General features: G+C 48.2%; 1 protein-coding gene across 3 annotated transcripts; it reads right to left on the bottom strand.

Annotated features, from left to right (window-relative positions):
* Positions 1-1053: 1053 nt before the first annotated feature.
* Positions 1054-26012, bottom strand: mcrip1 (MAPK regulated corepressor interacting protein 1). Of its 3 annotated transcripts, none has more exons than XM_080209177.1 (4): positions 25905-26012; positions 8830-8954; positions 5004-5102; positions 1054-1870 (listed from the first exon to the last, which is right to left on the bottom strand). In XM_080209177.1, exons 1-4 carry the CDS (start codon positions 25910-25912, stop codon positions 1806-1808), a joined length of 297 nt encoding a protein of 98 aa, XP_080065303.1. In that variant the 5' UTR covers positions 25913-26012; the 3' UTR covers positions 1054-1805. The 3 variants fall into 3 exon arrangements, with proteins under 3 accessions (XP_080065303.1, XP_080065302.1, XP_080065301.1); XM_080209176.1 differs by lacking the exon at positions 25905-26012 and adding an exon at positions 19419-19483; XM_080209175.1 differs by lacking the exon at positions 25905-26012 and adding an exon at positions 16129-16217.
* Positions 26013-26434: the final 422 nt, after the last annotated feature.

Raw genomic sequence — 26434 nt, 5'->3', positions numbered from 1 at the left:
GAAGGATGGGGGGGATCTTATAGAGATGTATAAGACAATGAAGGGGATGGATAGGGTAGAGGTAGAAAGATTCTTCCCGCTTCGAAAGGATAGCAGGACTATGATCTTATTGAATGATAGGGCAGGCTCGAAGGGCTAGATGGCCTACTCCTGCTCCTATTTCTTATGTTCTTAACCACTCATCTAGGCAAGTGGAGAATATTGCACTCCTGACTTGTGCCTTGTAGATGATGGACAGGCTTTGGGGAGTCAGGAAGAGAATTATCTGCTGCAGAATCCCAGTCTCTGACCTGCTCTGGTAGCCACAGTATTTACATGGCAGGTCTGGTCAGTGGTAACTGCCAGAATGTTGACAATCTGTTCACACTATTTGTTGTACATCACAGCTTTATCAGTTGGTTTAAACTGCACGTCATTCACACAAACAAGAACTAGACAACATTCAAACATTAGACTCATAAATGAAGTCAGTTTTATTTACAACACTTCCCCACTTAAGCATCAGGAAGTTCGCAAAATTGTACAATTCCTCTGACAAATACAATCCTTCTAGCTCTCGAGTGTGACATGTCCGTACGACAGTGGAGTACAGACTCTTAATACATCCTTTCCCATCAATTAGACAAGTTGCCAACATTAGTAACAATTTATGTCTCACAGTGACGGTTACAATGCTTAATCCTTTCGTGTCCAGGATGTAGCTGCTGAAGGGAAGGAATGAAGGAAAAACTACTTTGGAAGCTTAGATTTCTGGCGAAAAGACGTGCAGTGTATGAGAGTTACCCGCTGTTTAGAAAACTGGATGATTCCTGGGAGAAACCCAGGTTTCTAAACAGTCCACCGGTCACGTTGTGTGGGATCTTCCACTTCATCAGTAACGGCTGGTAAATACACAGCACCAGGCCAGGGGAGGAGGAGGCCATTTTAGACATCTAAATCGCACCACCCAAAATCTGCATTCCCACCCACCCTGGCTGGCAGTTGTCATCATACACTACAGTGAAAACAAAATTTAAAAGATTATTCCAAACCCTCCCCCCCACCCCGCCCCACTGTACCCATACTTTTTATTAAAAAATTAAAGACTTATTTGAAAGCTGGAAGCTTACCTGGAATACCAAGTTAAAATGACTTGTGGCCTGTATACAGAAAACCAGTTTATGATCCCCTCACACAACTCACTGCTTTAAGCCCAAGCATTTAACACGGGCTTCTCTTTTCCCCACATCAGTACTGGCTGCATACAGCGCAAGTCAAATTGAATGTTTCACCAAATCTGGAATGGTATTTTTAAACAAACCAGTCATTGAGGTTTCTGCATCATTCAGTAGGCTATCTTTTTGACCCCCTCCCAACCTAACATTTCTGAACAGGACTTAGTCGGAAGATCCAGTTTGGTTGCCGGCGCCAAGCAAATGACGGAGAAATCTAACAGAGGCCAGAATGAATAGTTTCCAAAAAGACGCCCCCTGAGGGCATTACACTCCTCATGGCGGACGGACAGGAGTCCAAATCGTGGCCATAACATGTCAAAATGGAGCTCAGCTCTCGACAGGAATGGAGAAGAAACAGATGGAAAATAAATCAGTTAAAATTAGCACCATCTACAAACTTTTGGGTTTTTGTACACATGCTGACTGCATGCATCCTCAGGTCAGTTAGAGGTAACTGACAGGACATCCATTCTGCTGGAAGAAAGTGGGTTGGCTCTGGTTCCTCGCCAGCCAGAGATCAAAGGAAACAAACTTCAAAAGGAAGTTCCTGAGGATGTTGAAGGAAAGATCAAATCCAGGCAAACGTAAGCCTTAAGACTTCTTAGCATCTGACACACCCCTCTTCTTCAAATCGCTCAAATCGACAGGGGTGAAATCTGAAAAGCAAATGAACTGATTTAGAACCTGACCTGTGTTCAACCAACTATGTGCGCACGTGCAAGATGGAGCGTGCAAGATGATGCGTGTGAGAGTGAGTGGTGGGGATGGGGGGTGCACGTGTGAATGAGTGGCTCGGGGTAGGGAGGGTGTGTGGGGCATGTGTGAGTAAGTGACTGGGGGTGGAGGAGTGTGTGTGAATAAGTGGCGGGGAGTGTGTGCGTGAGTGGGTGGCGGCGGTGGGAGGCATGTGTGAATGAGTGGTGGGGGGGGTGGGGCGTGTGTGTGTGTGAGAGTGAGAGTGTGGCTGGGGGGCATGTTGAGTGAGTGGCTGGGGGTGGAGGGAGGCATGTGAGAGAGTGGCTGGGGGTGGGGCAGCTGCACAGGCATGTGGAGGGGGTCATATGCATATGGGGTGCACGTCACGGCTGATGTGGGGACAGGTGCAATACAACGGGGATTGGATAACTTGTATACCCTGAGAAAGGGCAACCAGAGTGCATCATGAACACTCAGAATAAAATCTTTCACTCCTTATTTTAGATTTGCCAAGTTGTGTTTTCTTCATTATCTCTACTGTTGTATAGGTTATTCCCTGATGAGATACTTATTGAAAGGTGACCAGAGGGAGTTCAGATCATCCACTGATGCGCTCAGACAACACTCTGCTCACAAATCCTGTCTCTGAACTACATTCAGCAAGAGGGAGAAGAGGAACTGGATCTGCCCAGGAGAAGCAGACAGGTCGGATGGTGATAAGATAGAATGTCAGTTTAAAAAGCTGCTTTGATGCATTTTTTTTTAAATTGAAGTGTTGAAAACCAGCAGTGAAAAATCCAAGTGTTCGCGAAGGTTGAGTGCACAATTTGAAGAAACGCAAGGGCTGTTGCCACATTGTTAAACACAATTTGTAAATATAAAGGTTTCATTGTGCAAGAAATCAAAGAAATTGTGTTAGTATGAGGACAGATTATTTTACAAGAGCAGTGGATTCAAATTGCACACAGTCAGTGCTTAGGTTTAACACCAACCTGCCCACAAAGCAGTAAAATTACTTGGAAGCACATTACCAATAGGTGTCGCACCTCAAGTATCTTGAGCAGCTCAGAAAACATGAGGAAATAAGATTACATAGTCTGTTTCTCTAAGGCATTCCCTACATGATATTTGTTAAAAACCAATCAATCAGAGAATAACATTGGGATTAAGTGGGTCAGTCAGTAGTTATGAAGTAACAAGAACAGGTTATATAATCTTTCATTAAAAACACAATTCTGGAAAGTCTCAGCAGGTCTGGCAGCATCTGCCGAGAGAGAAACGGAAACAACATTTCGGGTCCTTCTGACTCTTGTTAAAGCTATGAACAAGAGTCATTTTGGACTCAAAACACTCATGCCATTTGATAGGAAAAAAAGGGGCTGAATATTACTTAAATGGAGAAAGACTGCAGAAAGCTGCAGCACAGGGAAATTTGAGAGTCCTCGTGCATAAATCACAGAAAGCTAACATTCAAGTTCGGCAGGTAATAGGGAAGACAAATGGAATGTTGGCCTTTATTCTAAAGAGAATGGGGTATAATAATAAGGGAGTCTTGCCAGAACTATACAAGACATTAGTTAGACCACACCTGGAACACTGTGAACAGCTTTGGTCCCATTATCCAAGATACAGACATTCGAGGCAGTCCAGATAAGGTTCACAAGATAGGCTGATCTCAGGTATGAAGGGAATTTTTTGATGAGGAGAGATTGAGTAGATTGGACATGTGTCCACTGCATTTAGAAGACTGAAAGCTGATCTTATCGAGACCTATCGGATTTTCAGGAGGTTTAACAAGGTAGACACTGAAAGGCTGTTTCCTCTTGAGGGAGTGTCCAGGACCAGAGGGCATAACCTCAGAGTAAAAGGTCACCCGTTCAGAGGAGGAGGAGGAGGAATTTCTTCTCAGAAAGTAGAAAATCTGTGACTAAAGCTGACTGTGATGATACTGTGTTATTGGTATATTTTATGTTTAAGGGGACAGTCTTAAGATTCAACTTTTTTTAAACAGGCAGTCAGTATGTCTGAGGGTAATACAGCTCAGATGCTAGGACAGCATGATAATTATTAATTTTAGCTACACCGTATTTGCTCAGGAAACAGCTAATGAACCCTTGTTTACAAAAAAGTTCACCTGGGGTTTTTTGTTAAAGGAATAGAAGGTGGGTTTAAGTATACTGGGTCATGTGATCATGTGGTTAATGGGAGAGCTAGGTATGGAGCACAGAGAAATTGCTTTCTATTCAGTTTCTGGCAGAAATTGGCAAACTGCTCTGAAAATCAAAACCTGTCTGAAAGCTTCAAGAATGTTAACTATTTACAACAAATATGCCTGGGTTTGCTAACTGTATTTAAAGTGACATTAGAGTCTAAGAAAACTGTTGCTTATTTGGAATTGAAAAAGCAATAAGACTTGTTTCTTTTCATTTTTTAGCTGTTGTTCAACAGTTAAAGTTAAGCTGCTTCATGTTTTTAGAGTCATATTTAAATTGTATTATGAATAAAGATTATTTTGATAAAATATCTCTAGTTGGTCAGTGGAATTACTCCTGAGGTGAAGCATCCTTTCCTCACATTTATGCCAAAATAGAAAAAATTGTTGAGGTCTAGTCTGGTTCATAATATGCCTTGGGGTTCAGGTCCAGGATCCTAACTTAAAATACATAGATTTTTAATCAGTAAGCAAATCAAAGGTTCAGGGTTAGGGTGAGAAGGTGAAGTTGAGGATTTTCATATCAGACCATTCATGATCTCATTGAATGGTGGAGCAGACTTGATGGGCTGAATGGCCGACTTCTGCTCCACATCTTATTGTCTACAAGTATCTCACTATAAAGGAAACAGGCGGCTCAGCTTAAAGCAAGTGCTGGTCTTTTCCTGCAGGGTGCAAGTAGGCATCTTTCATCCTTTACAACATACCCTTTGTTTCACCACATTACCTGCCAATATTGAAATAACCCCCTTCAAACATATTTACCCTCCAAACGAGAAGTATTAAATTTTTTCTAAAGGTTTTTGCATTAAAAACGAGTGGCTTTTACAGAAGATTTTTCCTTTGACTTCCCACACGAGCCTCAACCATCCATTACTCACTGTGCAGATTTGGATTAGGATTCTTCTCTACGTACTGGACAGGGCCTCGTTCATTTCCTGACATCTGGCTCCTCAGCTCTCGCTCCACACACTGCCAAGCTGAAAACAGAATCAGATATTAGACTGGAGTTAGACTCAAGGACAGCCTTAGATGAAATTCTGTCCAGACGCCCTTCTGCCTCTTTTTCCCCAATTTCAAATAAAAAAAATCAAAGTTAAATTCACAGCATCAAATATTTCAAATTAATTCCACAAACCCCAGGAAATCTCACTCTTCTGCCTTTCGGCAGTCACTGTCTAACACTGCACTCTGTAGATTTAAATATTTCTAACTACAGGAGACAGTTGTGTATTTTCCTAAACGGACTTCTAGCCGCAGAATAGCTTTTACAATTGTTTTTGTCTCAAACCTGACTGTAAATGATTTGTGGCCTTACTTCATCCTAAGACTACATGCCGAAGGCTACACTTCAAAAGAATGCCCTGGCTGAAGAATAGTCGAGTTTGAAATTATGACAAATATTTAAGTGTGGCTTTTGCTTTAAAAGGGACAGTCCAATAGGATTCCCACAACTGCAAGCCTACAATTTCAAACAGGAAGGTTATCCCTTTGGCACAGTTTCTTTCTGCAGAGGGTAACCACTAAAACCCCAAGATATGTATTGAGAAGCCACAACTGCCAGCTGCTTCACAAAGTTAAAACAATTCCACAGTTAGGAGGCCGTGTTGCCAAGGTAGGGCCCCAGCTCCATGGTTCGGGACTATTAATCACAAATCTTTGTTCAACTGAAGTATATAAACAAAACAGGGGAATAGAGTAGTACATCTGTCAACATAAAATGTATTGGCTGTGATTGTATAGGATGCCCCAAAGCACAAAGATGCTTTATCAAGAGAGCATCAAAGTTTAAATGTGATCAAAGCCCCAAGGGCTTTAGACAAGTACAGGCAGAGTAACATCATAGGATTCTCTGTAAAATGTGATGATGCACTACAAGCTCAGAAGTCATTCAAAATCCAAGCACACCCCTTGGAATGCAACAGCTGATGACCAGAAGATAATTTAAAAAGGTGTAACAAAGTACATCTGCTTAGAAGTCCCCAGGTAAACACAGATTTCCAAAGGCAAAACTCTTATTAGCATTAATGCATTCAATACATAACTTGACACGTTTCACAATTTCATAAGCAGGTCTCCAAATCTTTTGCATTAAGCTCAGAATAGAAGAGGATAAAAAGCAGATTAAAGCAAAAGTACCAGCTGTTAGTTTATTATTGTCAATTGTTGCTGAAACCACAGGGTGCTGTTAGCAGGATTTTAAAGCAGGGATTCAAGCAACAAGGGATCTTGGCATCAATTAATATCAATTCTCTAGCCAATCAGAACACAGATTAGCTACTAAAAAGACAACTTTACATTTTACTCAAACGTCTGTAGGTTTAAAATCCAGATATCCAAAAACAAAGGCAGCCACATCCTGTTGGGAAAAGAGTGTGTATGTCAGCTTAGACTAGGGTACATGTAAACGCTGCCAATTTGACAGCAGGGAACTAGTGTAGTTACCAGATGGCTGACAACTCATTCTAAAATATACTAGAACAAAATATATACCTAAGTAAAAATATCTAATGTTGAACAGGCGATTTACACCTCTAATATTCAAATGAACAACACTTTTCACTTTATCTTGGGACTCGTATTAAAATGTTTAATTTTAGAAGATTACAAGGAAATCTCCTTTCTCGTCCTTATAACTAGGCCACTCACAATGGCTAGGACAAGGGAAATGCAGGCAACTACTCCTAAGCCTCTAACAATGAGCCAGTCATACTTCACCTCTGTGATGAGATAATCCTAAACCCACCCTGCATTTAGTCTCTACACCACGGATTTGGGAAGGGTTCTGAACATGCCAAACCTTGGAAAATTACAGCTGCTCTTTGAAAAGATTCCTTCTGTGCTCAGTGCAGCAAAAGCAGAAACACATTCTTTCAAACTGCAGTTTATCAGCACCTTCTGACCATTTTTTAAAGTTTTGTTCACGGGACATGGGCATCGCTGGTTGGCCAGCATTTTTGCCCATCCCTAGTTGCCCTGGAGCAGTTGAGAGTCAACCACATTGCTGTGGCTCTGGAATCACATGTAGGCCAGACCAGGTACGGACAGCAGATTTCCTTCCCTAAAGGGCACTAGGGAACCAGATGAGTTTTTCCGACAATCAAGAATGATTTCACAATCATCAGTAGATTCTTAATTCCAGATTTTTTTTTAAACTGAATTCAAATTCCACCATCTGCCGTGGCGGGATTCGAACCTGGGTCCTAGAACATTAGCTGAGGTTCTCGGTTAACAGTCTTGCGATAATACCACTAGGCCCATAAACTTCTCACACAAGCCTAATCAGAAACCTCACATTTTTTAAATAGAAAATGCAAGCGTTCACACAAGCCAATAGTCTAACTGCTAGTTACGGTGGTAAAGTTAGACTCAGATTTTCTTGCACAAACTTAAAGAATTCCAAAAGACATGCTCCAAGAAAGCAACGAAATTGAGTCATGTATCCTATACTGTCATCAGATGAGCAATCAAGAAGAATCATCAGCATCCTCTTAAAGGACTATTAAATATAAGAGTTTTGTAACATCTTTAAGGTTATTCAACTTTTCCAATTAATTTACTTTGATACTGAGCCATTTAAAGAGATATTAGGGCAGGTGGCCAAAATCTTGGTGAAAAGGGTAGGTTTTAAGGAGTGTCTTAAAGTAGGAGCGACAGGTAGACAGGCAGAAAGATTTAGTGAAAAAATTTCAGAACCATGAGCGTCCATCATTAGTGGCCATGCCATCAATTGCAAAGTTCATGGAATGTGGAACACCACCCAGGAACGTGCTGGAACAGTCAAATGCAGAGGTAAAGAGATAGATGAGGGTTTTCAGCTGAAGTAGGGGCAGAATCAGTCAACATCACAGAAGCAGAAGTAAACTGTCTTAATTATAATGCAAGTGTGCAGTAGGAAGTCCACCAAGGTGGCAAAAAGTCTGCTTCAGTCTCGAGACAGTTGCCTAGGAGAGGGATGGAGCTAGTAGCTCAGGAATAAAATTTTGGTGGGGATTGCAGATAACAGCTTTGACCTTCCCGGTATTTAACTGGGGGAAATTTCTGGATGGTTGTCAAGCACACTGGGGGAGCCAAGAGAGATGTAGTAAAATAGAGCTAGGAGCAGCATGTGTGTGAAAACAGAGGCTGTGATTTTGCATTATGTTTCCAAGGAGCAGTCTACAACTATAGATTATCCCATTGATGGGAATATACTGTACTGTATGGCCATTCTGTGCCAGGAGCTATAGCTCAGTACACTTGCTTCTGACTCAGAAGGCTGAGAGTTTGAGACCCACTTCAGGGGATGAGTGCAATAATCAGAGCTGGCACTCCAGTGCTAGTACTGAGGGGATGCTAAACTGATGGAGTTCCTGTTCAGGAAAGATGCTAAAATGAGGCTTCTTCTGCCTTCTAAGGTGAATACAGGAGGTCCCAATGCACAATTTTGAAGAGGAGCAGGATGTTATCCCCGGTATCAGGGTCAATATTTATCCTCTAATCACCATCTTAAAGAAACAGATTTTCTTATTATTGCATTGCTGTTTGTGAGAGCTTGCTGTGCACAAATTGGCTGCAATGTTTCCTGCATTATAACAGTGACTACATTTCAAAAGTACTTTACTGGCTGTAAAACGCTTTGGACTATCCTGTGATAATGAAAGGTGCTACATAAATGCAAGTTTGTCTATTTGGAAGTCTGTTTTCTTCACATCAATCTCAATGTACCTTCATGTATAAATCTGACATTTTCTTCATGTGCTGGAGTATAAATCTCTTGTGGTGCAGTGTTAGTTGGAGAACGTGGTCCATTGTTTCGTTTGCCATTATAAACAATCCTTGGTGCAGGTGAGCTGGAAGAGAGGAAATAAGTTCACATTTAGGCTAAAAGAAAAAGTTTAAATTCTCAGGATATTTGATCTTGTCAGTTGGACAAACCTCAAGATGAAAGCAAATTACTGCAGATGCTGGAATCCGAAACAAAAACAGAAAAAGGACCAGACTCAAAAGATCTGTTCTCTCTCTCCACAGATACTGTCAGACCTGCTGAGATGTTCCAGCATTTTCTATTGTTGTTGGACAAACCTCAAACTGGTTATGAACGCTGGAACCACAAACTCCAGTAATACTAAAAACCAACGTCTTCACTCATACCAAGTCCTGTTCTCTTATTGCCCTTTGTTCTGACTGAGCAAGCAACGTCTTTATTCTAAAACTCTCATCCCAATTTTCAAAGCCCTCAATGGCCTAAACTGCATGGTGGCACAGTGATTAGCATTGCTGCCTCACAGCGCCAGGGACCCAAGTTCAATTTCCAGCTTGGATCACCGTCTTTGCAGAGTTTGCACGTTCTCCCCATGTCTGCATGGGTTTCCTCCAGGTGCTTCAGGCTTCCTCCCACAATCTGAAAGACGTGCTGGTGCATTCGTCCGAACAGGCGCCAGAACATGCTGACTAGGGAAATTTCACAGTAACTTCACTGCAGTGTTAATGTAAGCCTTACTTGTGACTAATAAATAAACTTACAATTTCTCCAACCACTCCCTGTCTCTATAAGCTTCACCAGCCCTCAAGTCTGTGAGGTATCTGCACTCATCTAATTCCGGCCCCTTCAGCATCCCTGATTTTAATCACTCCATCATTTGTAGTAATGCCATCAGTTCCTGAGGTCCCAAACTCTGGAATACCCTCCTTATACCTCAATGCCTCTGTACATTGCATTGGTTCTTTAAGACACTTCTGAAAACCCACTTTGACCAAACTTTTCATTGCTTGACCTGATAGCTCTGTACAGGCATGGTGTCAAATTTTGTTTGGAAAGGCTTCTGTGAAATGCCTTTGGGTGTTTTATATTTACAGTGCACCTTTAACACAAGTTGTTGTAGCAATCCAAAATCATCCCCTTCAAATTATCGTTCTGTTTATTTCTAACCAGAATGTTTTTGAATTTCTCCCACTGCACATTTGTGTTGGCAGGAATACAAGAACCTGCAAAGTTCCTGTGCTGAGATCAAAAGAAATAGCAAATCAATGGCAGTTTGCAAACCAATTAAATTCTTCTGCAATACAAAATGGCCATCTTCAGAACAAAGTGACGTTTCTTTCCAAGTGGCACAGCTGTTCTGCACACACTGGTGTGTCAGGGTACTGCAGGGAGGAATTGCTGCCTGCGATATGCAGCAGATCCCTCTCAGACACAAGGGCAAGAAACACCAGTCAGGATGAAAATGCATTCTCTGCTAGGCTGGTTAGACACATTGGACCATTGCTAAGTTTACCAGAAAACCAGCATTTGAATTGAGCTCCTCTAAACAAGGATTCAACATTTAAAAAATGATTCAAACAACATAGGGACAGATAGGCGTAATCTTATCATTATTACACATTCCAAATAAAATAAGATGGGAAAAATGTGGTGCTGTAATTGGTAAGAAATCAACCTGTAACACTCAGCTCATCATTTCTCAATTTTATATAGTGCATTCTTCCTTCCAGATTTGTTAGCTCAAAGTTAATACAGATGGTAAACAGGCATCAAGTCCCAGTCCCCAAACAAATATGCTCCTTTCTTATCAGAAAAGCACATCAGATAGGACACTAAATGTTTCAAGCATTCACTCTTCAACCACACAATGGAAACAGGCAGCCCCCAGTAACCTGTTCCCTATTACCGTAACAACATTTTACCACAGTGCACAAAGCAGAGTTCCACAGGAAGAAATATAATCACAAAGAAATATTCAACTTTCTCTGTTCAACTTATTGTGGACCATTTCCCCTAAAACCCCCTAGATGCACAACATGGAAAATGCCAAATAAGTGAGTCAATCAAACAAGTCACTTGCCTAGTAGAGAAACCACAATGAGGTGAAGTACACCACTGCACAGTAGCATTAATCTGCACACGATCTCACTTAGATTTACGCGCTCAGAGTACTCTTAGTGGTTGTATATGCATGTAACTAATGGCTCAATTATAAGAAAAGCACAAACAACAACCTTGGCACCTGCTCTAGTCTTTAAGCTGAAAGATAGACTTGAAATCAAATAACTATAGATCAAAATTTCAGTTCCCAAATGAACTGTAAGATCAGGGTTCAGCTCGTTAAGGAGATGAACATGTTCTACTTATCTACCTTTGCTATTATCAGTAGGAAGTGGTTAGTTGACAATGAACAGGGAGAGGCACACAATAAATCCTCAGAAGAGGGGTTTATTTTACTTTCTACTTATCACATCCACAGTTACAGTTAGTGTGATGAGTAATGCACAAACTGCACCAGTTACCCATTAGAGAGTTGCCCTTGCCCACACAGTAACTTGCTGTTTATCACCTACCCAAAAAGTGCAGCACTCTCCACAGAGTATTTGGGGCCTGTATGAACAAGGCAAGCAAATATGTATTTTTTTTTAAACCAATCACATTGAAGGATGGTATGGTGGCACTGCTGCCTCACAGCACCAGGGACTTAGGTTTGATTCCAGCCTTGAGTCACTATGTGTGTGGAGCCACAGCAATGTGGTTGTCTCTCAACTGCCCTCCAAGGGCAACCAGGGATGGACAATAAATGCTGGCCAGCCAGTGATGCCCATGTCCCACAATGAATTAAAAAAAACTTCCTGCGTTGCAATTTCCACCAATCATTGAGTGAAAAAGTTTCTTACTGGAACAAAGAAACTGCTTTATTTTTAATCTCCCCACCTTGTTTCTTCCTTATGTATTTCAGAATTTGTCCTTTCCCTGTGATGTGCTCCATGACCCCTCTTCACGGCAAGTTTTATTAAAGCATAGATTAGGCCTCAGGTAGATGACTGGGGGAAGGGGGGATCCGGATATTGAATTTGCTGATCAGCCATGATCAAAATGAATATAGGAGCAGGCACAAGGGGCCAAATGGCCTACGCCTGCGTCTAGTTTCTATGTTCAATTATTAGCAGCACAAGACCTTGAAGAGAGTGCAGCAACATCATAGAATCATAGAATCCCTACAGTACAGAAAGAGGCCATTCAGCCCATTGAGTCTGCACCGATCACAGTGCCACCCAGGCCCTATCCCCATATCCCTACATATTTTACCCACTAATCCCTTTAATCTAAGCATCTCAGGACATCAGAACATAAGAAATAGGAGCAGGAGTAGGCCATCCAGCCCTTCGAGCCTGCCCCGCCATTCAATAAGATCATGGCTGATCTGTCGCTGCTCAGTTCCACTTTCCCGCCCTCTCCCCATAACACTAAGAGACAATTTTAGCATGGCTAATCAACCTAACCCGCACATCTTTGGACTGTGGGAGGAAACCGGAGCACCCAAAGGAAACCCATGCAGACACAAGGAGAATGTGCAAACTCCACACAGACCCCATATCTGCAAGGGTTTCCTTCAAATGCTCCGGGTTCCTCCCACAGTCTGAAGATGTGTGGATTGGCCGTGCTAAATTGCCCCTTAGTGTCAGGGGGATTAGCAGGATTAACATGTGGGGTTGCAGGAATAGGACCTGGGTGGGATTCTTGTCAGTGCAGGAAGATTGTTGATGGGCCAGAATGGCCTCCTCTTGCACTGTAGGGATTCTATGACAATTAATGAGCAGCGCAGTGACTTAACCAGGAAGTGTCAGTTAGAGTAGCAAATTTAATAAATCAGGCACAGGATACTTGAATAGGGAGGAAATAGAGGGATACAGATCAAGTAAGGGCAGAAGGCTTGCTTTTTGTTGAGGCATCATAATCGGCACAGGCTTGGAGGGCCAAAGACCCTGTTCCTGTGCTGTACCGTCCTTTCATCTTTGTCTTTGTTCTAAAACAAAAAGAAAAAAATGATTGGATAGAGAGAGAGAGAGACATGAGATAGAAAAAGAAAAAAATGTGTCTTTTATTTAAACTTGTTTCTTTCTAAATCTCCTACAGTAATTAAAAGCTGAAGAAATGAGATTCAATATTCATAAAAGTTAACTTCCAGTGCCAGGGAGGCTAGTTAGGAGTTAATTAAGATTTGCCACTGTTCAAAGTTTACACTGGACTGTATAAACCCTAACTTTTTGTGGGAGTTTATCCTGCACCTGGTAGATAAGTACAGGAACTTCACACCACTCAATGCATTTTAATAGTGAGTCAGTGTGATGCCTTGACCCCTCAGCTTCTGTAGGAGTCTCAGAGAGAAGCTTCTGGATTTCTTTGTTTAATCATACCTGTGAGGCCACCACAGTTGCAGCCGGACTTGCATATAAATAACAGTTACCTTCACCATTACCTTAACTTAAACAGCAAAATCCTGTCCAGTACCTTAACCTTTAATGAACCATTCTGGGCTCATTATTTTTAATTAGCAAAAAATATTTCCTATTAACTGCTGTCAAAACAAAGACTTGTCAATAAACTCATTTTGGGAAAAAGTCCTTCCTATATGTTCTTCTATTTGAAGTTTGGAAGTTTTAAAAATATATCTTGCATGCACTTATCCCAGAAATAAACCTGGAAGGTAAATTCATCATAGAATCATACAGTACAGGAAGGGGCCATTCAGCCCATCATGCCTGCACTAAGAGCTCTCCATTTTGATGCACTCTCCTGCTCCTTCCTTCAATTTTTCTCTCCTCCAAGTATTTATCCAATTTCCTTTCAAAAGTTATGACAAAATTTGCTTCCACCATTTTTTCAGGCACTGCATTCCAGGTCATAACTCACTGGCAAAAAAAATTTTCATCTTCCCTTTAACTCTTCTAACATTTGCAGACCGTCCCACTACTGAAAAGAGTTTGTCCCTATTTACTCTAACCTGAGAAGGCAGTGGAGTAGAGCCATTGTCACTGGGCTAATAATCCAGAGACCCAGGGTAATGCTTTGGGGATCCCGGGTTTGAATCCCACCACTGGTAGTGAAATTTGAATTCAATAAAAATCTGGCATTTAAAAAGTCCAATGATGACCATGAAACCATTATCGTGAAAATTCATCTGCTTCACAAATTTCTTTCAAGGAAGGAAATCTGCCTACATGTGACTCCAAACCCAGAGTATTGAAAATTAACTTTTATGACTGTTGATTCTCATTTCTTCATCTTTTAATTACTGTAGGAGATTTAAAAAGAAAAAAGTTGAAATAAGACAAATTTTTACTTTTTCTTTCTTAATCGTTCTCTGAAATGCTCAAGCAAGCCAAGGTAATTGGGGATGGGCAAGCGGTCCCTCATGGTTGATAATATGGGCAGCATGGTAGCACAGTGGTTAGCACTGCTGCTTCACAGCTCCAGGGACTTGGGTTCGATTCCTGGCTTGGGTCACTGTGTGTGTGAATTTTGCACATTCTCCTCATGTCTGCATGAGTTTCCTCTGGGCGCTCCGGTTTCCTCCCACATCCAAAGATGTGTGGGTTAGGTTGATTGGCCATGCTAAAATTGTCCCTTAGTGAACTGAGATGCTTAAGTAAGAGGGATTAGTGGGTAAAATACGTAGGGTGTGGGGGTAGGACCTGGGTGGCACTGTGATCGGTGCAGACTCAATGGGCCGAATGGCCTCCTTCTGTACTGTAGGGCTTCTATGATTCTATGATGTTGCTGCACTCTCTTCAAGGTCTTGTGCTGCCAATAATTGAACATAGAAACTAGAAGCAGGAGTAGGCCATTTGGCCCCTCGAGCCTGCTCCACCATACATTTTGATCATGGCTGATTAGCGAATTCAATGTCCGGATCCCTCCTTCCCCCAGTCATCTACCCAAGGCCTAATCTATACTTTAATAAAACTTGCCGTGAAGAGGTGTCAGGGAGCACATCACAGGGAAAGGACAAATTCTGAAATACACAAGGAAGAAACAAGGTGGGGAGGTCAAAAATAAAGCAGTTTCTTTGTTCCAATAAGAAACTTTTTCACTCAATGGTTGTGGAAATTGCAACACAGGAAGTTCTTTTTTATTCATTGTGGGACATGGGCATCACTGGCTGGCCAGCATTTATTGTCTATCCCTAGTTGCCCTTGGAGGGCAGTTGAGAGTCAACCACATCGCTGTGGCTCTGGAGGCACATGTAGACCAGACCAGGCAAGGTGGCAGATTTCCTTCCCTAACCCTAAAGGACATTAGCGAACCAAATGAGTTTTTCCGACAATGGTTTCATGGTCATCAGTAGATTCTTAATTCCAGATATCACAGGAAGTGATTGAAGCAATTAGCATAGATGCCTTTAAGGAGAGAAATAAATAAATAAAGAGGGTTAACAACGGCAGATTTAAATGAGAAAAGACAGGTGCATAAGGACCATTATGGATTGGTTGGGCCCAATATAAAGGATATGAAAAATGGGATACTTAGAAAATGATGATCTGATTAGGCACAATCAATATGTATTCATGAATGGGAAATCATTTTTAATGAATCTATTGTCATTTTTTGAGAATATTCCTCACAGAATTGGCAAAGAGGTGGTATACTTGGATTTTTAGAAGGCTTTTTATAAAATCCCCCCACAGGAGGTTTGTTTGCAAAATTAAAGCACATGGAATAGGAGGTAACATATTGGTACAGGTTAAGGATTCGGTAACAAGCAGAAAACAGAACAGGAACAAACAGATCATTCTTGAGTTGACAGGCTGTGGCTAGTGGGATACCACAGGGATCAGTGCTCAAGGCCCCTGCTATTCACAATATACATTAATGATTTGGACGTTTCAACCAAATGTAACATTTCCAAGTTCTCAGATAACACAAAGCTAAGTGGGAATGAGGAAGATGCAAGTGCTTCAAGAAGATTTGGACAGACTTAGTGAGTGGGCAAGAACCTAACAGATGTAACATAATCTGGAAAAATGTGAGGAAGGAGGAACAGATGCGCAGAGTATTTCTTAAATAACAAGAGATTAGAAAATGTAGATAGACAAAAGGACCTGGGTGCCCTCATCAATGAGTCACTGAAGGCTAACGTGCAGGTGCAGTAGGCAATTAGAAAGGCTAATGGTTTGTTGGCCCTTATCACAAGAGGATTGAGTACAGGAGTATGTAGACCATGCCTGGAGTACTGTGTGCAATTGTGGCCCCCTTACCTTAGGAAGGATACTAATGCCTTAGAGGGAGTGCAACAAAGGTTCATGAGATTTGTTCCAGAGATGGCAGCACTGTCTTATGAATAGAGATGGGGGAAACCGAGCCAGTGTTCTCTAGAAGTTCAAAAAATAGAACATAGAACATTACAGCACACTACAGGCCCTTTGGCCCTCGATGTTGCACCAACCTGTGAAACCAATCAAAAGCCCATCTAACCTACATATTCCAATATCATCCACATGTTTATCCAAAGACCATTTAAACGCCCTTAATGTTGGTGAATCCACTACTGTTGAAGGCAGGGCATTCCACAGTCTTACTACTCAGAGTAAAGGATCTATCTCTGACATCTGTCCTATATCTATCACCCCTCAATTTAAAGCTACGTCCCCTCGTGTTAACCATCTCCATCCAAGGAAAAAGGTTCACACTGTCCACCCTATCTAAAACTCTGATCATCTTATATGCCTCTATTAAGTCACCTCTTAACCTTCTTTTCCCTAACGAAAAGAGCCTCAAGTCCCTCAGCCTTTCCCTGTAAGGCCTTCCCACCATACCAGGCAACATCCTGGTAAATCTCCTCTGCACCCTTTCCAATGCTTCCACATCCTTCCTATAATGCGGCAACCCGAACCGTACGCAATACTCCAAGTGCGGCCGCACCAGAGTTTTGTACAGTTGCAACACGACCTTGTGGCTCCTAAACTCAATCCCTCTAATAATAAAAGCTAACACACCGTATGCCTTCTTAACAACCCTATCAACCTGGAGTGTCAACTTTTAGGGTTCTATGCACATGGACACCGGAATCTCTCTGCTCAACCACACTATCAAGTAACTTACCATTAGCCCAGTACTCTGTATTCCTGTTACTCCTTCCAAAGTGGATCACTTCACACTTTTCTGCATTAAACTTCATTTGCCACCTCTCAAACCAGTTCTGCAGCTTATCCATGTTCCTCTGTAACCTGCAACATCCTTCTGCACTGCCCACAACTCTGTAAATGATCTGAACGAAACCTACAAAATACTTAAAGGGATAGACAGGGAGTCCTCTGGTTGGGGAGTCTTGATCCAGGGAACACAAATTCAAAATAAGGGGGAAGCCACTTAGGATTGAGAAAAGTTTTAAATTAGAGGATTGTGAATCTCTGGAATGTTCTTCCTGTGGAAGCTCAGTCATTGAGCATGTTTAAAGTAGGGACTGATACATTTCTAAATGCCAGTGAATTAAAGGGATTTGTGGTCAATATAGAGAAAAGAGCGTTGAAGTGGATTATCAGCCATGGTCATATTGAAGAGCAGGAAGGCTCGATGGGCTGAATGGCCTACTCCGATGTTCCTAAAATGGACAGTTTAGCCCGAAACATAGAGGATAATTACAAAGCATTTGTGAAGTATTTCAGAATGAAAAGGATGTAAAGGATTTACCAATGGCAACTGGATTGTGGAGGATGGGGGCTATAACTGCTCAATTATTTGGTTCTATTAACCACTGAAAAGATACTGTAATATCCAAATTCCGAGCACAAGGAACAGCACAGATTAAAGTAACTGCCTGAACTGATTCAACCAGCTCCATCACATGCTTGGCAGTCTCAATCTTTTATTAAACACAAACATGGGTGTTTGTAGCCCTTTTTCTGTAAAACTAGAGCTGTAATCAGATTATGTAGTACACGTTGTAAGGAGAAAACAATACACTTGTGTAATTTAACCCACCCTCAAACTGCACCTCACTACGCTAGCCATCAGCACCGTGTGACAGCTCAAAACAGTCTCAAAATGACAAACAGATTTTGAATTACTGGGTACTGCCACAATTGAAGTGGACAAAATATGAACATTTCAGTCATTGCATTTCACTGAAATCTGACTAAATGATTCATTTTCAGCTCAATTTTCTTCTGTACAAATGGCTTCCATGGTCTATTGCTGACACAATGTTAGCTACTTCCTTAGTAAATGGGAGACCAGTATCATATACAAGGTCCTATCATATATTAAGCTGATCTTTCTCTTCACCCTACCTGTAACTGCAACACTAGATTCTGTATCATCTCCTTTGAAAAGTCTGACAACACCAGGTTTTAGTCCAACCTATTTATTTGATAATATTCTCACAAGCTTTCGAGGGGACAGCCTCTTCGTCAGGTGAAATTTCACCTGACGAAGAGGCTGTCCCCTCGAAAGCTTGTGAGATTATCAAATAAATAGGTTGGACTAAAACCTGGTGTTGTCAGACTTTTTACTGTGTTTACGCCAGTCCAATGCCGGCATACCCACATCATCTCCTTTGCCCATATGTACTTCACAAACAGTAGGTTTTGATTGCATCATGTGCAAGGAACAATACTTTTCACTGTATCCCAATACATGTGATAATAAATCAAATCAATCAGTAGAGGGGAAAGCCCTCACAGAACAAAGCTCAGCAGTGACTAAGTGTTCCATTGATAGATAAGAGGTTGGGAAACTAATACATGACACCACAGTATTAACAGATACATTCTTACCTACCCCTAATTTATCCTCTCAAGACTGTTCCATCATTGGCTAACCTGCAACCTAACACTATTGTCTCATATGATGCAACACAAGTGCCAGGAAACGACCATCCCCAAAAGAGTCCCTATGACATTCAATGTCAATGCCATCACTGAATCCTCCACCAGTGGCCAGAAACTTAACTGGACTAGTCGTATAAATACAGTGCCTACAAGAGCAGGTCAGAAGCTGTGAATTCCACAATGACTAACTGATCTCCTGACTCCTAAAATTAGCGTCTACAAGGCACAAATCAGGTGTGCGAAGGAATATTCACCTTTTGGTCAGATGACTGCAGCTCCAACAACATTCAAGAAGCTCAACAGCACCCAGAACAAAGCAGTCTGCTTAACTGGCAGCCCCCGTCCACTAATGACAAACAGTAGCAGCTACAAAGTGCACTGGATCAATTCTCCGAGGTTCCTCTAACAGCACCTTCTGAACCTACAATCCTACCACGTAGGGAAACATGGGTAGTAGGTGCATGGGAGCACCACCAGCTGCAAGTTTAACACCATGATTTCAATGCAGCAGAGTATTCAGCCCAGCATGAACGATTCAGATTAATTTCAGCTCCCCTTCCGTTTCCTCATGTGCTTTCTCAGTGTGTATAATGCCTCTCAAACGTTCTCACCAGCTTCAACCACCACAAGTGGTAATGTATACTCTATTCTAATCTCCATATGCATGAAAACAATTCATCCAGCCTTCACTTTAAATTGAAGACAGATGGAAAACTTACCACTGGATCATACAGTGGAATCCTAACAGCAAACGACAGCCATAGAAACAAGTAAGCAGCCCAGTTACAGCTGGCGCACACTTACAGAATTAGAACTTAAGCTTATTCATTTGTCACAAGTAAGGCTTACATTAACACTGCAATGAAGTTACTGTGAAATTCCCCTAGTCGCCACACTCCGTCTGTTCAGGTCAACACATCTTTCAGACTGGGGAGGAAACTGGAGCACCCAGAGGAAACCCATACAGATACGAAGAGAACATGCAAACTCCACACAGTGATCCAAACCAGGAATCAAACCTTGGTCCCTGGAGTCAGCAGTGCTAACCGCTGTGCCACCGTACCACCCATTTTTTAAAGTTTTTTTTAAGAGAAAAGAGGAGTTCACTTGAGAAAGCGTTCATGCAAACAGTCATGAACAGCAAGCAGTCTGCATTAGACTGCCCCAAGAGACAAATAGGATGATTTTAACAACAAAAACATAAAACTTGCAACAAAATGCACCTGACATGACGCTGACAGAAGGCGTAAATGCAAACAGCAGAAATCAGACTTTATTTTGAAAGCTCATCTTCAAAGCAGCATTTTAAATCAAAATTGTAACAGTAAGGATAACGTAGATGACCACATCCACAAGCAATCCTTTATCAAAAGTATCCCATTCATTCATCAAGTACATTCATTTGTCAACTCACTTGGCTGGCGCAAGAACTAACAACTTGCATTTATGCAGCACCTTAATGTCACAAACCATCCCAAGACCCTTTGCAAAATGCAAAGGATGTTTTAGGAAATACCCAATGGCTTCTTGCACAAGTGAAACTCTCACTGGGCTACACTAATAAAGAAACTACTAAAGGAAAAGAAAAGAGAGACATTTTTACAGCACCAAATAGGTTTAGGATACGTCAAAGCCCTTGTACAACTAATCTCCAACACTGGGGCCTCAGTACAAAACCCTGAAATACACGAGAAAATACATAAACAAAGCTGCACATTATTGAGGAGTGTCCCCTCTACAGACCACTTAGGAGGTGATTGCTTGACTTTGGAGATTTGCCTTGGCTAAACAGTAATGACAGCAGCTTACCAACCCCACGGAGAACATGAAACAGAGGTGTTGAAGGGAACGAGGGGGGATGCAGGGAGCGAGGCAGTGGGTGGGGGTGACAGCGGGGGGGGGGTGGGGGTGGGGTGGGGTTTTATCCCGGTCTGGGGTGGGGTGGGGGTGGGGTGGGGTTTTATCCCGGTCTGGGGTGGGGTGGGGGGGGTGGGGTTTTATCCCGGTCTGGGGTGGGGTGGGGGGGGGGGGGTGGGGTTTTATCCCGGTCTGGGGTGGGGTGGGGGGGGGGGGGGGTGGGGTTTTATCCCGGTCTGGGGTGGGGTGGGGTGGGGGGGTGGGGTTTTATCCCGGTCTGGGGGGTGGGGGGTGGGAGGGGTGGGGTTTATCCCGGTCTGGGGGGTGGGGTTTATCCCGGTCTGGGGGGTGGGGGGTGGGAGGGGTGGGGTTTATCCCGGTCTGGGGGGTGGGGGGCGGGGGGGGTGGGGTTTATCCCGGTCTGGGGGGTGGGGGGCGGGGGGGGGTTGGGGTTTATCCCGGTCTGGGGGGTGGGGGTTTATCCCGGTCTGGGGGGTGGGGGCGGGGGGGGTGGGGTTTATCCCGGTCTGGGGGGTGGGGGGCGGGGGGGGGTGGGGTTTATCCCGGTCTGGGGGGTGTGGGGCGGGGGGGGGTGGGGTTTATCCCGGTCTGGGGGGTGTGGGGCGGGGGGGGTGGGGTTTATCCCGGTCTGGGGGGTGTGGGGCGGGGGGGGTGGGGTTTATCCCGGTCTGGGGGGTGTGGGGCGGGGGGGGTGGGGTTTATCCCGGTCTGGGGGGTGTGGGGCGGGGGGGGTGTGGGGCGGGAGGGGTGGGGTTTATCCCGGTCTGGGGGGTGTGGGGCGGGAGGGGTGGGGTTTATCCCGGTCTGGGGGGTGTGGGGCGGGAGGGGTGGGGTTTATCCCGGTCTGGGGGGTGTGGGGCGGGAGGGGTGGGGTTTATCCCGGTCTGGGGGGTGTGGGGCGGGAGGGGTGGGGTTTATCCCGGTCTGGGGGGTGTGGGGCGGGAGGGGTGGGGTTTATCCCGGTCTGGGGGGTGTGGGGCGGGAGGGGTGGGGTTTATCCCGGTCTGGGGGGTGTGGGGCGGGAGGGGTGGGGTTTATCCCGGTCTGGGGGGTGTGGGGCGGGAGGGGTGGGGTTTATCCCGGTCTGGGGGGTGTGGGGCGGGAGGGGTGGGGTTTATCCCGGTCTGGGGGGTGTGGGGCGGGAGGGGTGGGGTTTATCCCGGTCTGGGGGGTGTGGGGCGGGAGGGGTGGGGTTTATCCCGGTCTGGGGGGTGTGGGGCGGGAGGGGTGGGGTTTATCCCGGTCTGGGGGGTGTGGGGCGGGGGGGGTGGGGTTTATCCCGGTCTGGGGGGTGTGGGGCGGGGGGGGTGGGGTTTATCCCGGTCTGGGGGGTGTGGGGCGGGAGGGGTGGGGTTTATCCCGGTCTGGGGGGTGTGGGGCGGGAGGGGTGGGGTTTATCCCGGTCTGGGGGGTGTGGGGCGGGAGGGGTGGGGTTTATCCCGGTCTGGGGGGTGTGGGGTTTATCCCGGTCTGGGGGGTGTGGGGCGGGAGGGGTGGGGTTTATCCCGGTCTGGGGGGTGTGGGGCGGGGGGGGGTGTGGGGCGGGAGGGGTGGGGTTTATCCCGGTCTGGGGGGTGGGGTTTATCCCGGTCTGGGGGGTGTGGGGCGGGAGGGGTGGGGTTTATCCCGGTCTGGGGGGTGTGGGGCGGGGGGGGTGTGGGGCGGGAGGGGTGGGGTTTATCCCGGTCTGGGGGGTGTGGGGCGGGAGGGGTGGGGTTTATCCCGGTCTGGGGGGTGTGGGGCGGGAGGGGTGGGGTTTACCCCGGTCTGGGGGGTGTGGGGCGGGAGGGGTGGGGTTTATCCCGGTCTGGGGGGTGTGGGGCGGGGGGGGTGGGGTTTATCCCGGTCTGGGGGGTGTGGGGTGGGGGGGGTGGGGTGGGGTTTATCCCCGTCTGGGGGGTGTGGGGTGGGGTGGGGGGGGGGGTGGGGGTGGGGTGGGGTGGGGGGGGGGGGTGGGGTGGGGTTTATCCCGGTCTGGGGGGTGTGGGGTGGGGTGGGGTTTATCCCGGTCTGGGGGGTGTGGGGTGGGGGGGGTGTGGGGTGGGGGGGGGTGTGGGGTGGGGGGGGGTGTGGGGTGGGGGGGGGTGTGGGGTGGGGGGGGGGTGTGGGGTGGGGGGGGTGGGGTGGGGTTTATCCCGGTCTGGGGGGTGTGGGGTGGGGGGGGTGGGGTGGGGTTTATCCCGGTCTGGGGGGTGGGGGGGGTGGGGTGGGGTTTATCCCGGTCTGGGGGGTGTGGGGTGGGGGGAGTGGGGTGGGGTGGGGTGGGGTGGGGGGAGTGGGGTGGGGTGGGGTGGGGGGAGTGGGGTGGGGTGGGGTGGGGGGAGTGGGGTGGGGTGGGGTTTATCCCGGTCTGGGGGGTGTGGGGTGGGGGGGGTGGGGTTTATCCCGGTCTGGGGGGTGTGGGGTGGGGGGGGTGGGGTTTATCCCGGTCTGGGGGGTGTGGGGTGGGAGGGGTGGGGTTTATCCCGGTCGGGCGGGTGTGGGGTGGGGGGGGGGGGAGGGGTGTGGGGATGGGGTTTATCCCGGTCGGGGGGGGGGGGGGGGGGGTGTGGGGTGGGGTTTATCCCGGTCGGGGGGCGGTGGGATTATCCCAGTCTTTGGGGGAGGGGGTTATCCCAGTCGGGGGTGGGTGGTGGGTGGTGGGTGGGGGGTGGGTTTATTCCAGTCGGGGGGAGGGGGTGGGGCTTATCCCGGTCTGGGGGGTGGGGCTTATCCCAGTCTGGAGGGTGGGGCTTATCCCAGTCTGGAGGGTGGGGCTTATCCCGGTCTGGGGGGTGTGGGGTGGGGAGGGTGGGGCTTATCCCGGTCTGGGGGGTGTGGGGTGGGGAGGGTGGGGCTTATCCCGGTCTGGGGGGTGTGGGGTGGGGAGGGTGGGGCTTATCCCGGTCTGGGGGGTGTGGGGTGGGGAGGGTGGGGCTTATCCCGGTCTGGGGGGTGTGGGGTGGGGAGGGTGGGGCTTATCCCGGTCTGGGGGGTGTGGGGTGGGGAGGGTGGGGCTTATCCCGGTCTGGGGGGTGTGGGGTGGGGTTTATCCCGGTCTGGGGGGTGTGGGGTGGGGTTTATCCCGGTCTGGGGGGTGTGGGAGGTGGGGTTTATCCCGGTTTGGGGCTGTGGGGGGGTGGGGTTGGTGGGGTTTATCCCGGTCTGGGGGGTGTGGGGTGGGGTTTATCCCGGTCTGGGGTGGGGTTTATCCCGGTCTGGGGGGTGTGGGAGGTGGGGTTTATCCCGGTTTGGGGCTGTGGGGGGGGTGGGGTTTATCCCGGTCTGGGGGTGTGGGGTGGGGTGGGAGGTTTATCCCGGCCTGGGGGTGTGGGGTGGGGTGGGAGGTTTATCCCGGCCTGGGGGTGTGGGGTGGGGTGGGAGGTTTATCCCGGCCTGGGGGTGTGGGGTGGGGTGGGAGGTTTATCCCGGCCTGGGGGTGTGGGGTGGGGTGGGAGGTTTATCCCGGCCTGGGGGTGTGGGGTGGGGTGGGAGGTTTATCCCGGCCTGGGGGTGTGGGGTGGGGTGGGAGGTTTATCCCGGCCTGGGGGTGTGGGGTGGGGTGGGAGGTTTATCCCGGCCTGGGGGTGTGGGGTGGGGTGGGAGGTTTATCCCGGCCTGGGGGTGTGGGGTGGGGTGGGAGGTTTATCCCGGCCTGGGGGTGTGGGGTGGGGTGGGAGGTTTATCCCGGCCTGGGGGTGTGGGGTGGGGTGGGAGGTTTATCCCGGCCTGGGGGTGTGGGGTGGGTGGAGTTTATCCTGGTCTAGGGGTTTGGGGTAGGTGGGGGTGTGGGGTTTATCCTGGTCGGGGGGGTGGGGTTTATCCCGGTCGGGGGGGGGGGGGGGGGGGGGGGTTTTATCCCGCTCCGGGGGGGGGGGGGGGGGGCGTGGGGTTTATCCCGGTCGGGGGAGGGGTGTGGGGTTTATCCAGGTCGGGGTGTGGGGGCGTGGGGTTTATCCAGGTCGGGGGGTGCGGGCTGGGTGGTTTATCCAGGTCGGGGGGTGCGGGCTGGGTGGTTTATCCAGGTCTGGGGGTGCGGGCTGGGTGGTTTATCCAGGTCTGGGGGTGCGGGCTGGGTGGTTTATCCAGGTCTGGGGGTGCGGGCTGGGTGGTTTATCCAGGTCTGGGGGTGCGGGCTGGGTGGTTTATCCAGGTCTGGGGGTGCGGGCTGGGTGGTTTATCCAGGTCGGGGGGTGCGGGCTGGGTGGTTTATCCAGGTCGGGGGGTGCGGGCTGGGTGGTTTATCCAGGTCTGGGGGTGCGGGGTGAGGGTGTGGGGTTTGTCCCGGTGGGGGTGGGGGTGAGGGTGTGGGGTTTGTCCCGGTGGGGGTGGGGGTGAGGGTGTGGGTGTGGGGTTTGTCCCGGTGGGGGTGGGGGTGAGGGTGTGGGGTTTGTCCCGGTGGGGGTGGGGGTGAGGGTGTGGGGTTTGTCCCGGTGGGGGTGGGGGTGAGGGTGTGGGGTTTGTCCCGGTGGGGGTGAGGGTGTGGGGTTTGTCCCGGTGGGGGTGAGGGTGTGGGGTTTGTCCCGGTGGGGGTGAGGGTGTGGGGTTTGTCCCGGTGGGGGTGAGGGTGAGGGGTTTGTCCCGGTGGGGGTGAGGGTGAGGGGTTTGTCCCGGTGGGGGTGGGGGTGAGGGGTTTGTCCCGGTGGGAGTGGGGGTGAGGGGTTTGTCCCGGTGGGAGTGGGGGTGAGGGGTTTGTCCCGGTGGGGGTGGGGGTGTGGGGTTTGTCCCGGTGGGGGTGAGGGTGTGGGGTTTGTCCCGGTGGGGGTGAGGGTGTGGGGTTTGTCCCGGTGGGGGTGGGGGTGAGGGTGTGGGGTTTGTCCCGGTGGGGGTGAGGGTGTGGGGTTTATCCCGGTGGGGGTGAGGGTGTGGGGTTTGTCCCGGTGGGGGTGAGGGTGTGGGGTTTGTCCCGGTGGGGGTGGGGGTGAGGGTGTGGGGTTTGTCCCGGTGGGGGTGAGGGTGTGGGGTTTATCCCGGTGGGGGTGAGGGTGTGGGGTTTGTCCCGGTGGGGGTGGGGGTGAGGGTGTGGGGTTTGTCCCGGTGGGGGTGAGGGTGTGGGGTTTATCCCGGTGGGGGTGAGGGTGTGGGGTTTGTCCCGGTGGGGGTGAGGGTGTGGGGTTTGTCCCGGTGGGGGTGGGGGTGAGGGTGTGGGGTTTGTCCCGGTGGGGGTGAGGGTGTGGGGTTTATCCCGGTGGGGGTGAGGGTGTGGGGTTTGTCCCGGTGGGGGTGAGGGTGTGGGGTTTATCCCGGTGGGGGTGGGGGTGAGGGGTTTGTCCCGGTGGGGGTGAGGGTGTGGGGTTTGTCCCGGTGGGGGTGAGGGTGTGGGGTTTATCCCGCTCTCTCTCGCTTACCTGCTCATTTCTCCGACTCGCTCCCGCTGCAGCCCCGCCTCCCGGTGACGTCACCGCCGCCTCGCGCACCGGCATCAACTTCCGGTTGAACCGTCACTGCGCGAGGGGGAGGGGCTGGAGGACAAAGGGCAGCATTGGGGAGGGGCTTGAGCGGAGAGGGAGGGGCTTGAGCGGAGAGGGAGGGGCTTGAGGAGGGGGGGCGGGGCTGGCGGAAAGGGGCAGCATCGGAGTAGGTCTGGAGGGGGGCTGGGGGGAGAAGGAGGTGCTGGAGGAGAAGGGGCAGCATTAGGGGAGGGGCTGGAAGAGAGAGGGCAGCATTGGGGGAGGGGCTGCAGGAGAGAGGGCAGCATTGGGGGTGGAAGATGTGAGGGGATGGGGAGAGAGGAGGGGGAAGATTAAGGGTGGGGAGAGAGGGGCAGGAGAGGGTTTGGGGGGCTTGGTAAACTCACACACCAATGACATTCCATCTGCCCCCTTGCTGCCCACTCAGTGACCCTGGCTATATCTGCCTGCAGCCTCTCTGTGTCCTT

This window comes from Carcharhinus amblyrhynchos, chromosome 21 (genome assembly GCF_965287045.1).
Source record: "Carcharhinus amblyrhynchos chromosome 21, sCarAmb.v2.hapA, whole genome shotgun sequence".
In the NCBI taxonomy this organism is placed as follows: Eukaryota; Metazoa; Chordata; class Chondrichthyes; order Carcharhiniformes; family Carcharhinidae; genus Carcharhinus; species Carcharhinus amblyrhynchos.
This window is presented reverse-complemented; position numbering and strand designations above follow the sequence as displayed.